Source organism: Gekko japonicus, unplaced genomic scaffold (assembly GCF_001447785.1).
Source record: "Gekko japonicus isolate JY-2015 unplaced genomic scaffold, Gekko_japonicus_V1.1 scaffold2264, whole genome shotgun sequence".
NCBI classification, from domain to species: Eukaryota; Metazoa; Chordata; class Lepidosauria; order Squamata; family Gekkonidae; genus Gekko; species Gekko japonicus.
Genome location: NW_015172074.1, coordinates 38,429 through 53,670, shown reverse-complemented (window position 1 = coordinate 53,670; position 15,242 = coordinate 38,429). Strand labels below are relative to the sequence as shown.

At 43.1% G+C, this 15,242-nt stretch overlaps 1 protein-coding gene across 1 annotated transcript in view; it reads left to right on the top strand.

The window, feature by feature from the left end:
* STAB1 (stabilin 1) overlaps positions 1-15,242 on the top strand; it is a 168,349-nt gene that overhangs the window by 117,788 nt on the left and 35,319 nt on the right. Inside the window, exons 47-53 of the mRNA XM_015420864.1 lie at positions 4,476-4,526; positions 4,629-4,712; positions 5,973-6,116; positions 8,009-8,146; positions 9,214-9,273; positions 12,247-12,423; positions 13,238-13,327. Of these exons, the coding sequence (XP_015276350.1) occupies positions 4,476-4,526; positions 4,629-4,712; positions 5,973-6,116; positions 8,009-8,146; positions 9,214-9,273; positions 12,247-12,423; positions 13,238-13,327 (744 nt within the window). The remainder of the gene's footprint in view (positions 1-4,475; positions 4,527-4,628; positions 4,713-5,972; positions 6,117-8,008; positions 8,147-9,213; positions 9,274-12,246; positions 12,424-13,237; positions 13,328-15,242) is intronic.

Below are 15,242 nucleotides of genomic sequence, written 5' to 3'. Positions count from 1 at the left end.
TGTTGGGGGGGCTGTATGGGCACTGTGGGGGACTGCAAGTCTTCATCAACAGTGCAACCAGATAGCTGAAGATAGATGCTACAAAAGTATGTGTGTCAACCCGACATTACATCTTGTTGCTTCAAACCAGGATCTGTACCTTTTGCAACAGAACAGGAAGCTGAGATGGAGTTTTAAAACACTCTAGTAAGTAGGTATTATTGATCCTGTGATATCTGCAGACTGGGTATTTTAACATACCTTTATTATTTATTTATTTATTTATTTCATTTATACCCCGCCCTCCCTGCACTCGGGCTCAGGGCGGCTTACACAGTATTACAATGTCCTTAGCTTTGTTTAAAAGAAATGCTAAACTAACTAGAATTGGAAAAGCAGAATGTAACCTCCTCATATTGCATCGTTTGTTTTGGCTCATTATATAACTGCTTCCTGTGCCACAACCAGCCTTTAGAATACCATGCAAATAAAATACTGTACAATAGCGACAACCCAACTGCTTTCTTGAAATAAAACTAGAAACCCACATACACTGAGATGACCATCATCACTTCAACAGCCAGGAGGGAAAAAAACTTTTAAAAAGTTGCTACCTCAGATTTGGGCCTTTGGTCAGGAAATAGTAAATTTCACATTTTTCAAGCATTTTAAAAAAATCTAGGCAGTAGTTCACCGTGTCAGCTAACTCACATGTTCTTGGTCTTTTCCTGCTAGAACAAAGAAGGCTGCAGTCAACAGGGTTTATGTTATAAGAACGCTATTGGGAATGAAATATGCATCTGTGTGCTGGGTACTGGAGGTGCATCTTCATGCACACAAACAGCATGGAAGGTAAAGGACATTGTACTGGGATTATCAGAATTTCTTTTCATTTCTTTGACAACAGTTTAACAACCGATACGTATAAATTTCCTGTTAACATCTGTCACGGCTCAGGTGGGGTGTCACCTGACGCTGCCACCACTCTGGTTCCAGGCTCCCTTGAGAAGGCCCAGAGCACCCTCCCAAGACCGTCAGACCTCCCTTTTGGCTGACTAATAGGCATAAGGACCAGGCAGAGTACAACAAGGAAAATAGTTTATTTCATAGGAGGTCAAACAACAAGGTGCAGAATAACAGTAAGAGGGTGAAAAGAAAAGAAATCAAATGCCCTAACGCGTCTAAATATATACTGCCCCTAGCTCACTATTCCAAGTGACACTAGACTACTCACCCTGCCCTCAGGATGTAGGTCTCTCACCTGCAGCAGCCTTCCTTCTGGCTCTGCCCTCTTGGAAGAAAGAACAGCTTGTGCTCTGGCACCAGCCCATTTGTTCACCAGCCCTCTTCTTCCCTATTGGTCAATTTTGGCTCCAAAACCTCCCAGGGCTTCTGGGAGTTGTAGGCCCAGCCTCACCTACTGCTAGCCAGGCTCCCTGGGCCTAGTAGGCCTCCGGTGGCACAGCCCAGATCATGACAACATCAAACAAGCAGTAAGAAGATTAGCCAAAGGAAGTAAGACATTTGGATAAAAGAAATAAATATGTACTTTTAATCTGGATACATCAGTTATACATTCATCTGAAGAAAAGTAAGAGGGAGGTGCTGTGGTTCCTGGGCCACTGGGAGTTCTGTGTTGAAATGCTGATAGCACCCGGAATAGATAAGGTTGCCAACCTCCTGGTGGGATCTGGAGATCTGCTATTATAACTGCTCTCCAGACAATAGAGATCAATTCTCCTGGAGAAAATGGCTGCTGTGGAGGGTGGGCTCCGTGGCATTGTACCCTGCTGAGGCCCCTCCCCTTGCCAAACCCCACCCTCCCCAGGCTCCACTCCCACAATCTCCTGGTATTTTCCCAACCCAGAGGTGGCAAACCCAAAAATAGTTCAAAATTTTCTGTTGTGAAAAACTGATCAGTCTGACTTCTACATGTCTTTGGGGCGATACTGAAATTGACTTGTTATTGAGAACACAGTAAATGGGAGGAAAGACCACAGCACTGGATATTTCTAGGCTGAGAATTTATGGCTTACACTGTGGGACCTCTAGTTTTTCACATTACAATTTGATAATGGGAGTGTAAACCATCACTAGGGGGTGAAATTACAGTGTTGAAAATATTAATGTACAGGGGGGAAAAACACTATCTAAAAGATTATGTGACCCGCCCTGAGCCCGCTCATGGGATGGGCGGGATACAAATATGAAAATAAATAAATAAGTCTCATGATCAGCACAAATAGGAGCAGAGAGCTATTAGAATAGAGAGGATAGATTGTCAGATCTGGATTGAGTCGTCAGGTACTTGTGTCGCTCCGGCAGGGGGATTTGGGGGACATTCCAGGGGTGGGTGAGGATGGCTCCAAGGCCCACCCCCTAGCCCCACCCCCAAGAGCGACCACTCAGGGCCACCCCTCCCCCTCACCTCCTGCAAGATTTAAAGGGCTTCAGCTGATTGGCATGGAGCATGTGGCCTGCCAATCAGCGGTGTTTGCAGCCAGTCCTGCACACTGCCGCCCCATTCACAGCGAGTGGGGTGGTGGTGTGACCACCTGAGTCCCAAGCAGCAAATTGCCGCTGGGAAATCAGCCCTGCATGCCGTGGCCCCAACCCCATGCGCAAAAAATCTTTTTGCAAGCAGAGCATGCGGTCAGTGACGGCCCCTCTCCCTCCCTCCTGAAAAATTTAAAGTGTTCTCCAGCTGATCAGCAGGCCATGTACTCCCTACCAATCAGCTGAAGCTCTTTAAATCTCGCAGGAGGGGAGGGAGGGGGTGGCCCCGTGTGGTCATTCTTGGGGTGGGGCTTCTCCCTGCCAGTCAGCTAGGACCTGACTGAGGGCTGGCAACCTTGGATCTGGATTTGGGAGACCTGGCTTTAAATCCTTGCTCAGCCAGTGTATTCTCTGGGTCACCTTGGGGCAGCCACACTCTCTTTATTTAATAAAATGGGGATGGGAGGAGGAACTGTAGATTATCACCTTGATTGAGGTGCTTGGAAAAAGAAGTAGATACAAATGTGATAAAGAACCTCAGAATTATCTCTCTGTGTGTGTACAACAATGGATAGCATTAATAATACTTATTACTGCTATTCTATCTGTATTATAGTATTATTATTATTATAACAGTATAAATAATATTGTTATATTATTGTAATACAATGATCTTTATATTAGCCATAATGGTCCTTAGCTTTACTGGAAATAGGATGGTTATTTTTGTAACAGGGAGAAGGGCTGCTATGAAACGTTGGTGTTTCTTTTGATATTTATACATTGAAACCTAAACAAATAATTAGTAGAAATAACAAAGCTATGTCCCATTAGCTTTATTATTTCTATTAACCATAAATTATCCCTTCAGTATGAATAATCTCTGTATTGTCATGACAGACAATAGATCAGTATTATCCTATATTGCACATAGGGGAGACAGGCTGAGAAAGTACGGAGCCAAGGCCACCTAGCAAGTTGATAGTCAAGTGAAGACTCGAACTGCCAGAGACTTCTAGGTTCAAAGTCTGAGTTTCTTGCTGCACAATCCTAAGCAGAGCCACACCCTTCCAATGGGTGCAGTGGGTTTAGGAGGGCACAACTCTGACCCAGTTCAGACTGGCAGTTTGCCCCGATATACATGCGTTTCAGAAACGTTCCACAACCAGATTAAATGGGCCGTTCACACAGGCACATCTGTCAGGCGTTCCCCACCTGTACTCAACCCGTCTTCTAACACTTCGCGCCCGAGTTTAAAAGATACCTGGTGAAAGTAGTAGCAAACCCTGGAAAGCGCAGTTATCCTGCGTCCATCCCACACCAACAAAGTGTGAACGACAAAAGCCGCATATCTCCGGATTACAAAACAGAAAGCCGCTCCTTACAGCCGTGCCTCCGGGCCAACAGTGTGAACGCTCCCTTGCGCCTCCTCCCGGTATGCTCCTGCATCAGTCGCTGCAGTGTGAATGGGAAAACCCGGAACAGTTTGTTCCGGCTCTTTTTTGCCACAACTCCCTCCCGCTTCAAACAGCCAGTCTAAACTCAGCCTCTGTTTAGGATGACACTGTTAGCTACTATCTTTAAGTGAGAGTGAGATTGCTGATGCTAGCGTTAACTGCTAGTGTTCTCTTTAAGTAGATCAGAATAATGTGCTGAGAAAACATGCTTTTAGTCCTCCTGTCTCAAATGAAGCAGCAGAAATGATAGATCAAATTGTTCACAGTGTTGCTTGGAATACCTTCCTGTCACTGTTTTGCAGTGTGCTTATGCTTGGCACAGGAGCAAATGTCATAGGTCAGATACACACTGCACTCACGAGAGCCTAGCTGGGGAGGCAGTCTAAAGTTGAGCTTCATCCTACTGGACTGCCAGAACTGTGGAATGGCCGAGAGAATCCAGCTAGATGGATAGGCCTGAATGGTCTTTCTTCACTGAGATCATGGTCCTAAGGGATTTTAAGCAGAGACTCACCATTATTTTGTTTTGAGTTCTTTTTTTAGGAGGAGTTTGTTGCAAGAGAGGCTGTATCCCAGTTCTTTCAGTATGCAAAGGTAGGTATAACATTTACCACTATAAAAGGGACAGTATTTTACTTTAGAAGCTTCAATCCCACTTTGTTTGTTTTAATCTCTGGCTGTGTCTCCCTCATCTAGGCTTATAAAATGATCAACCTGTTAAGAGGTGGACAGTACACTTTTTTCGTGCCACTTGTCGATTTCATGAGGAACAATGCCACAGTAAGCGATACCTTGAGATTCCATTAATCAAAAACCTAACTCTGCCAGTCATTCAGAACAGTTCCGTTCTCTGAGTGGGAATGTTTTTTTTGAATTCTGTGTAACAGAAACAGGCGCAAATCCTCCAATAGTGCCTCACTTCAGATAAAAATGAACTCACCTAATGCTGCTTTTGAGGATAAATCTCTGCCCAATGGCCTGTAGATCACTGATGATGTGTTGGACAAGTTTGAACTGGGATCCCTAAGGGATAACCAGTGGTATTCTGTCGCTATCCTTTGGGGGCCTATAGGCATATGTAGTAAGGTACTTCTGGCTACTAGGCAGGCCTTCTTCATTTCATTGGGTGGGTACTGTAATCCCAAGAATGTGCCATTTAAATCCTTCATGTTTAAATCTCTACTGAAGTCATTGGAGCAAAAGTAATCATAATATAGTACCTGGACTGCAGAACTTTGGATTATATCATATACTTGTATGTGGTAGCTGAAAGTTTATTGATATTTTGGGTTGTCAGTATTAAATGGTACTTACATGTCCGTCATGTAGTTGCACAGTGGTGTTCAGAAAATGGACCAGTTCACAGAATAGGCTTTGGTTGTTGGTGAGGTGAAAGTTGCTGAACTTCTGGAGAGTTTCCTTCCCATGGATCCAGCCATGGAAAACATCATTGATAAAAATACAGGAGAGATGATAGTGGGTAGGAGCTGACGAAACTGTGCTCTAAGTCAGCCATGAATATATTTACATACTATACAATTGTCACCAAATCGGAAGTAATTATAGGTGAAGTCAGTGGCAAAACTTGATTACAATAGTTTCTTTGGGAAATCAGAAGTGTCTTACAAATATCTGTGGGTGCTGATGGCTTGAGGATGTCGTCTATACAGCCAGATAACTCTACTGTGATTGTGCCAGCATCTGGAATAATGGGGTGTCCCAGGCTGTGCATTTTGGGTAGGAGTTAGAAGGTCCCTGGCCAAGGCTCCATGGGTGTGTCCATACAGAGCTGTTCCTGTACATATATGGGTCATTCATTCATTCATTCATTCATTTACTTCTTGCTGGTATTCATCAGAGGGGTCTGAGGATAAAGGCGGGTGAATTGTGGTGGGTAGCTGATCCGTTCCTTTAATGTGAATTAAATTTCAGTGAATGAAATTTCAGTTCAGGTAGCATTATCTCATGCTTCTGACTTTCTGTAAGAGCTTTGGAAGATACCAAACTGCCCTCTGACTTGTGCAACCATCTTTTCTGTAGCTTTCAGAATGGAAAGAGGGCCACATCAAAGATGACCTTCTCTATCATATAGCTATCTGCCAGCGCTTACAGTCAAAAGATTTGGAATTGCTTGATTCCATCACAACTCTATCTGGACGCAAAATACGAATTTCCATGAAAGAGGTATGTGCCATTGTCGATTGTTTCCATGTCCATGTCACTCAGTGCATGTTTTTGCATAAGTGTCCCATTCTGCACCTTCTTTGTTCCACTCACACACTAGATTTTTCCAGTGATGACTAGACTCAAATTTCTATAGCAGCCTCTACCTGAATAGATTAACATGATGGTAACTAAAGAACAAACTAAAGCTCTGTAGTGGTGATTACGTCTGAGAAACAAGGGGAGCAACATCCCCTTTATGGAAGTAGTGGCACCAGCCCCCAATCCAGCTTCAGTATCTTGATAATTATACCAACGGAGTGAAGAAGAAATGAGAAACTTTGTCACAGGGAAAAACTTGTTGGTACAGTTAAGAACACCCGAGATCAAAACTGTATTTCCACAATTCCACAAGCACACCATGCCAGAAGGATTGAAAGTTTTATTAGAACAAAAGCAGGGCCTTTCCTAGCCTCTGCTTGAGCAGAAACAAACAGACAACAACCAGAAGAAGAAGTGAAACCAAACTACAGCACAGGCTTTTTGGCCCTAAGGGTTCAGGGGAAAATAACTAGACACAACTGGCCACAATATAACAAAAACTAAATTTTCCACTAACAGAGGAGGGTGATTTTGCCCATTTCCCCCTCCTGAAGACCGTCGATTCATCCCTTATGCTGCTCCTGAGGTTCCATCAACATGTTACAAAATCTTCATGTATGCTGGGGAACAACACAAGGACCTTGTGTCATGCATAGTTCTGGCACAGCTGTTCTAGAAAAAAAGAGCAGTTTCTGTCAGAGCTCTCTCAGCCCCACCTACCTCGCAAGGTGTCTGTTGTGGGGAGGGGAAGGGAAAGGAGTTTGTAAGCTGCTGTGAGGCTCCCTTGGGTAGTGAAGGGTGGGGTATAAATCCAATCTCTTCTTCTTCCCCAAGCAACATGAGGACTTTGTAATGTGGATTCAGGTGGGGTATCCGTATTGCTCTGAGGCAGCAGAACAAAGCTGGAGTCCAGTGACACCTTTAAGACCAACAAAGTTTTATTCACGGTGTAAGCTTTTGTGTGTAAGCACACTTCCTCAGATACATTGGAACAGAACCTCCTCAACCATTACTTATAGGGGGTTGACAACAACCCCCAACCTATCCCCTATAAGTAATGGTTGAGGAGGCTCTGTTCCACTGTATCTGAGGGAAGTGTGCTTGCACACAAAAGCTTATACTGTGAATAAAACTTTGTTGGTCTTAAAGGTGCCACTGGAGTCAGGCTTTGTAATGTGTAAATGTGAGAGTCCCCGGTTGCAGGCACAGGAGTATGTGTGCAGTATGTTACCCATCACTAGTACTGTTGTGAGTAATAGCCAATTGGTGCTTGTGACAACCAGATGCTAGTCACCTAGGAGGTAGTTCTGGCTTTTTCCAGGTACTACTAAATACACAAGAAACCTCTGTAAAACTTTGTTTGCAGACACCATGGTGGGCTTGGGAAAAAATAGCAAGGTGTTTTTTTGTATACCATGGGCAGTGACAAATCTACAATATCGTCTTCAGGTCTGTGAAAAATTATTGCCTACGCACAGATTAACTAGTGTGGAAACAGCAGCTGAGGTATAACCTGGAGGGAAAACACCTATTCTATTGCAAGCAAAGAGATCTAGGCAGTACCTTGAATCTTCACAAGAAGAATTGTCTGTACACAGTCAAAAATACCCACCAAGACAAAGCTACAGTGCACTGTTTCACTCCTGTGATTTTTTCGTTTTTTTTAAAGCGGTGTTCACTCAAGAACTACTACATTTAATCCAAAGGAGCCACAAAAGTATTTTGCACATATATGCCAATTATAACGTACCATCGTGCTTTTTGGAAGGTGTCTTTCATCGGGAATATCTTTTATGTCCTTTCTTTCCCAGAACAGTGTATATTTAAATGAGGCGGCAAAAATAATTGACAGTGACTTTCTTGGACCAAATGGTAATATACATTTCATTGATCAGATTTTAATCCCAAATGATACGCAGAATCATGGCATTTCATCCCGTCTATCAGAGGTATGTCTAAAATAACGAATATTTTAAACAAGTCATTAATGTTAAAAAATAAAACCCAGAACTGTTTCAGTACAAAAATACACAGATATTGAGAATGGTAGCCCAGACTAACCTGATCTCATCAGATCTCGGAAACTGAAGAAGGTCAGCCCTGGCTAGTATTTGGATGGGAGACCAACCAAGGAATACCAGGGTCGTGGTCCAGAGGCAAGCAATGGCAAACTACCTCTGAACGTCTCTTGCCTTGAGAACCCCATGGGGGTCGCCATATGTCAAATGTGACTTGGCAGCACTTTCCACCACCATTGACACTGACACAATTGCGGATGGTCCAAATGAATCAATATCCAGATTTTAACATGTTTTCATAATGCCTACAAAATGCCACCAGCTTAGTGAGAACAATTCTAAGTGTTTCTTGTCATTGATTTGTTGAATTTGCTCAGTAAGTTTAGCTATCTCGGCTTGATCATTTTGACATGGAAGGTAAACAAGACTGACACCAAGACATGGCAGCTAAAATTCTGTCAGCCTTCTGCTGGTTCTAGACCAATTGAAAATATTCAATACTGCTATTAATATTAATGCTACTGAAGTACTTGATGGGCCCTAGACATATATAAGCTTCTGACCCCAGGTATGATCCTCCCAATACACATAATCACCATTTTTTCTAGAGGGGGCAATGCTTGTACATTCTAGCATCAGAACCCTGATTTTCCAGGTTTTTGGTACACATATTGAGGCTGGAAATCTGTATGGTCCCCCTTTTGAACAAAATGTACCCAAAGTATCGCATGTAGCACGCTCTCCCAGTATGCGCAGTCAAACCTTTTGCCGTAAAAAGGCTTGCATGTGTGACCGAATAGGTAAAATGTCTTTGTGAGAATTGATTATTAGCTGAAGTTTGGTCACCTCTGTTGTGATGGTAGTGATTATTGTGAGCGTGGTAATGGTAGTGGATGTAACCAAGACTTCTTGCATGGGGAAGATTGTGCACCATTTTGGGACATCTGCTTAGTGAAACAGGAATTTACTTTTTAATGTCACTATTTTATGTTTTCCAGAAGTCCATCACAGAAGTTGCAGAGGCTTACGGATACAAAATCTATAGCAAACTTTTAGTGGTAAATTAACTAATTTCTTGTGCTGCAATGTTTATAATGAAAAGTCGCTTCTTAGTTACAGTACAAAAGATGCAGTTTCTTTCAGATGCCATTCAGAATATTACAGGTTTCAGAGCCGGGGTTTGAGGGGGATTGAGAATTCAGTTCTGGATTCTACGAATGGAGTCCGTTTGTCTCTAGCAGAAAATGTTTTATATAAAACATTCGGAAAAACTGGGGTACATTCAGTGGCTTACTAGCTTTGCAGAGGCTTCGTAGCTGCCCTTGCATTAAAACTGGTAGGTATGGTTGCCAATTCTGACTTGGGAAATTCCTGGAGATTTGGGGGTGGTGCCTGGGAAAGGTGGCATCTGGGAGCTCTGCAGGGATGTAAACCCATAGTGTCTACCCACTGAAGCTACCGGGGAACCGAAATATGCAAATATAAATTTTATAAAGTGAATGAATATTTAAAGTGTAACATACAATTTACTTATAACAAACAAGAGAATCCTCATTATTATGTGCATTAACGAAGCTGTCGACTTTTCGCTTCGTTTCGTTCCAGGCTTCCTCAGAAGTAGATTCTCATCAATACACTACTTACTGTGTGACGTTTCTTTTATCCTTCAATATACACTCTAGTTTTTCAATATATTCCATCTAGGTAACAGCAACCTACATATCCGGCTCCAATCTGATTCTGCTTACGCTATTCAATGTTGTTAGTGTATTGATAAAAATCTTCTTCTGAGGAAGCCTGGAACAAAACGAAGAGAAAAGTCGACAGCTTCGTTAATGCACATAATAATGAGGACTCTCTTGTTTGTTAAAAGTAAATTGTATGTTACACTTTAAATATTCATTCACTTTATAAAATTTATATTTGCATATTTCGGTTCCCCGGTTGATTCTGTAACTCTGATACTTTACTACTGGGAGGTCTCTTTTGTATTACCCACTGAAGCTGCCATTTCCTGCAAGGAGACTGATCTCTGTAGTCAGTTATAATTTTGGGAGAAATCCAGGCCCCACCTGGAGGTTGGTAATCTTGGCTAAAGATTAAGCTGGTGCCCCCTCCTCTCTGCTTACCTTTTCTTGAGTGAAGCAACTGGAGACACTGGCAATGTGTGTGTGTTTTTTGTCCGTGTGTGTGTGGGGGGGTATGTGCCCTGTGCCTGTCCTAGTTGGCTGATGGAAGAAGATGATGCCATGCCACCATCTGTGGTTCTTATTTTATGAGGCACGGTGTCCTCAGCCACCACTGCACTCTGTGGCCCAGCAGGGCCTTGTGGTTACCTTACTTGCAGGTAGAAGGTACCAGCACTGATCTGGATGGCCCAGGCTGTCCCAATCTCATCAGATCTCAGAAGCTAAGCAGGGTCAGCCCTGGTTAGTATTTGGATGGCAGAGAGGGTTGCCAACTTCCAGGTGGCAGCTGGAGATCTCCCACTATTACAATTTATCTCCAGATGACCAAGATCAGTTCCCCTGGAGAAAACGGCTGCTTTGGAAGGTTGACTGTATAGCATTATAACCCCAGCAAAGTCCCTTCCCTCCCCAAACCCCACCCTGCCCAGGCTCCACCTCCAACATCTTCAGGAATTTCCCAACCCAGAACAGGCAACTCTAATGGCAGACCACAAAGGAGGTCCAGGGTCACTACATAGAGGCAGGCAATGGCAAACCACCTCTGAACATCTCTGGCCTTGAAAACTCTATGGGACAGCAATTTCCACCACCTCTGGAAGGTGCCAAGAAAAATGACACCCTTATAAAGGGTGATAAACAAAGACACCCAGGAAATCTGTCCTGAGTGAGTGCTGATGAGATTGAAATCAAAATATTGATAGCCTGAAGTTGGTGGTATTTGTTGGCAAGTCAGTGAGCCTTCTTCTTTGCCCCCCCCCCGAACTCACTGTCAACTCAACGTATTTCCTGTCTCAAATGTCCTACTTCTGTGGCACCTCACCCACTGGGCCCCCAGTTTTTGAGCTCAGCAGCAGCAGTGGGGTCACATATACCTCCTCCTGTACTGCCTGTGCATGTTCCAGAGCAGGATGCAGAGGTGCTCTGTCACCTGGCTTAGAGCCTGGTAGTGGCAGGAGTGTGTTAGGTGGGAGTGTCTCCTCCTGTGCTGCCTTAACTGTCTCCCGACAGCCATGGCACAGATCTGGGGGGAGGCAGTGCTGCTCCCATTGCCATTTCAACTCCATGAGTATTCACTTGGCTCACTTGGGCATTGAACTGCCTTTGTACAAACTACGCTTGTGGACATCAAAAGAACACCACTGATGAGTAGCTGCCAATTTCAGCCCATCAATAGCTTGCCATTAATACACAATTTCAATATAACTGGGACTCTGGGAGCTATCATCATGGATTATTAGAGACAATTTGCTAGGCACAGACCTGAAGTTTATGAATGCTCCTACACATTCCTTTTGCATTGTGTTGCATTGAACAATGAACCCTTGTTTCCACCTCCAAGCAGAATAACTGTATAGGGTGTTATAAGATGTTTGCAGGGGGGCGGGGCATTTCTTTTCACGTCGTGACATGTGAGAATTTGTAGGATTACAGATTTATTCATTGTTACCAAATTTCTACAGCCATTGTATGCCATATACAATAAAACAAAAATCAGTTTCCAATAAAATTATAGCAACAGTTGACACAACACATCTACAGTGAAAATGCACTCAACAAAAAGGGCAGTTATGAAATTATCGATAAGAAATTCTCCCCTATCCCGTCAAAAGCTCCTTTTAAAAGACCTGTGTGAAGTCTGATCTCTTGTACTTGATTGGGACCTTTTTAAAAGAAAAAGAAAAAAAAAAGACAGATTGGGGGGGGACAGATAGTGTGTGGCTAAGTTCCTTGAAGGGCTTTCGTTTGTTTGTTTGTTTCAGATGCTGGTTATACAGAGATGATTTAATGCCACATGTACTCTTATAGCATATTACATTCCCACTGTTCTGTCTCTCTGTGCAGGACACAGGACTTCTTCCTTTAATTAATGAAATGATTCACCACCCCTTCACCATGTTCTGGCCTACTGATGCGGCATTTAACTCTCTTCCCGAGGATGGGCAGAAGTGGCTGTATCATAAAGAACACCGAAGCAAACTGGCTGCTTATCTCAAAGAACTCATGATCAGAAACCTGCGGGTAAGCTGAGCGACGGAACAAAATATAAGCCTCCTTTCTAAAGTGCTCTTGCAGTGGTCCAAGACAACACATTTCTCCCTATTGATTGATTTGCTTACGTAATTTATATCCCACCTTTCTGTAACAATGGAAACCCAAAGCAACGTCTAATGATGATGCCGTGCATGGACGTGGATAAGCACAGTGCTGTTGGAAACTGAACTTGGGGGAAAAAAGTCTGTATCCCATGTCTGGCTGTATTTGATTGACTAGAGCACTTAGGCAGCCATCCTAAGAAAATTTTCCTGGGAATAAGCCCCATTGAATAAAATGGGACTTACTTCTGAGAGGTCTGCTTAGTATTACTCCCTCAAGCAGTTATGCTTTAGTTGGGTAACTGGTGAAGGAAAATGTTAATCAATAGTGCAGCATAATAAGGATATTCTAGCTTTATTCTAAGGCTTCAGTGTACTGCTGTAATTACAGAATCAGAAAATGTTAAATATAATTTCTCTAACGAGGGATAGCTTTTCCTTATTAAATTAGAGATCATTTTATACTTCTGTATCTGAGAAGGGCATCTGTACTGACGTGTGGATAATATGGGATCTTAGATAATTACATTCTAAGATAATTCCAAACTTCTTGGACAAATAACTGTTAAGAGGGAAAGTTGACACCAGTTTGTTAACCATTTATTAACCAAAACAGGGACTGAGTTCATGGGAAAATAAACTAAAGCAGTTTGGTTTTTCTTCTTATGTGACCATTTCTTAAAAGGTAAGGTGCAAGTATAAATTCGTAGTCTGTGCCACTTACTTGTGCATGTTTCTAGGTCTTTCCTTCCATGATGTCACAGCCTGGATTATTTTTAACAACTATGCATGGATCAACCATCTCATTTAGCTGCAGCAGAAAGAGTCCTGTAAGTATGAGCCTTTAAATTCCAAATTGATGTACTCTACAAGGCTTTCTAAACAGGATGAAGACAAAAGCCTATGTTTATAACCTGAAATCCCCCCCACACACACACACATACTTTTAAACCAGTTCTGGAGAACATAAATGCATGCTTACCATTTTGGTTGGCCCATGCAATATATTACATTACTTTTGTTTTTCGATTTTTCCTTGAACCAGTGTGGCTACCCAGAACCTCTTTAAACTAAATGTGTGCAAAGCTGTTTAGTTATTGTCCTGTTTCAGCTAGGATTGCTAATAGGCCTGGAGAAAAATATCCTGTATCTATAATAGAAAGTGGAAATGGAAAGTTGAAACATTTCATTTAATGGAGGTAAGTAACATCAACTGGTAAATAACATCCCATTAAGCCTCTACTAAAGAGACAGGACAACTGCAAAACACAACTTGTATTGTGAATTGAGATTGTTGTACCTATCCAGCATGTCTTGTTATGATGTTGTCCTTGCCTTGGCAGAAGAGGACAATCTTCAGCTACAGTGCATGAGAAAACACAGGAGGAACTTTAGAGGAGGGAGACAGAAGAGAAGTTGACTGAGAGCCAAAATACATGGTACATCTGAGCTGAGTCCGGACATGGGTGCCCAACCCAAACTGTTGTCACACGAAGAATAAGTGTAATTCTCCTTAAAACGGTTGATGTCACTTGATGTTGATGGACTTGATGTCACATGTAGAATCGGTGTAACTCATCTAGAAAGTGTTGTGGTGCTCTGTGTGGGTCAACAGGCTGCAAGGGGGGAGGAGGGGCTTCAGGCTTCCCTCCTATAAGAGCCAGTTTGGTGTAGTAGTTAAGAGCGAGGACTCTAATCTGGGAGAACTGGGTTTGATTCCCCACTCCTCCACATGCAGCTGCTGGTGTGACCTTGGGTCAGTCACAAATTCTTTCAGAGCTGTTCTCTCAGGAGCAGTTCTCTCAGAGCTCTCTCAGCCCCACCTACCTCACAGGGTGTCTGTTGTGGGGAGAGGAAGGGAAGGCGATTGTAAGCCAGTCTGGGACTCCTTCAGGTAGTGAAGGGTGGGATATAAATCCAATCTCCTCCTCCTCCTCCTCTGCTGTTTTTGCCAGTGGAAACGGCCTGGGGAAAATATTTGCCCCCTTTCTGGCCCCTGTGGCTATTTCCACTGGTGAAAATGATGCAAGAGGGAAGCCCCTCCCCTCTTTGGAGCCACACAACATTTTCTAGATGAGTTACACTGATTCTACATGTATCATCAAGTCAGGTTGGGCACCTGTGTCCCAACTCATGTCATATGTATTATGTATTTTGGCCTTGTGAGACTGGGTGACTAGAGGAACAATGGTCAAGGAAGCTAAAAAAATGGGTACCAAAGAAAGCAATAAATGGTGAGGATGTGAAGAAAGGAAAAGCCAGTGATTTAAAATTAATGCATCACATAGGGCCAAACTAGATGGGATGATGTCCTCACAGCTGCTATGAGTACACCACCAACATTTAAAAGTCATTTAAAAATGCTATGAGCTCCCCTGGCACTCGTGTCCCCCCCCCTCACCTTTTCAAATGTTGAAGTAGCTGCAGGGGCCCCCTCACAGCTGTTTCTACACTTGAAAAGACAAACAAGAGTGCCATGCTACAGGCCCAAAACAATAGCACTGTGCTGGAGACCCGATCAGGGTCGGGCCCTTGTGGCATTTCAAAATGACTTTAAAATGGTGGTAGCCACAAGGGTACTGTCGCATCTAGTATGGACTTCACCCTGAAACGAAAGTGGTTTATAAAAAGCAATCAATAAAACAAAACTAAGGCAGAGTTAACTCCAATATAATACAAGTCAGCACAGATCACAACACCCAATATTGATGATACAGACATAAGACATTAATCAAATGCCTGCTG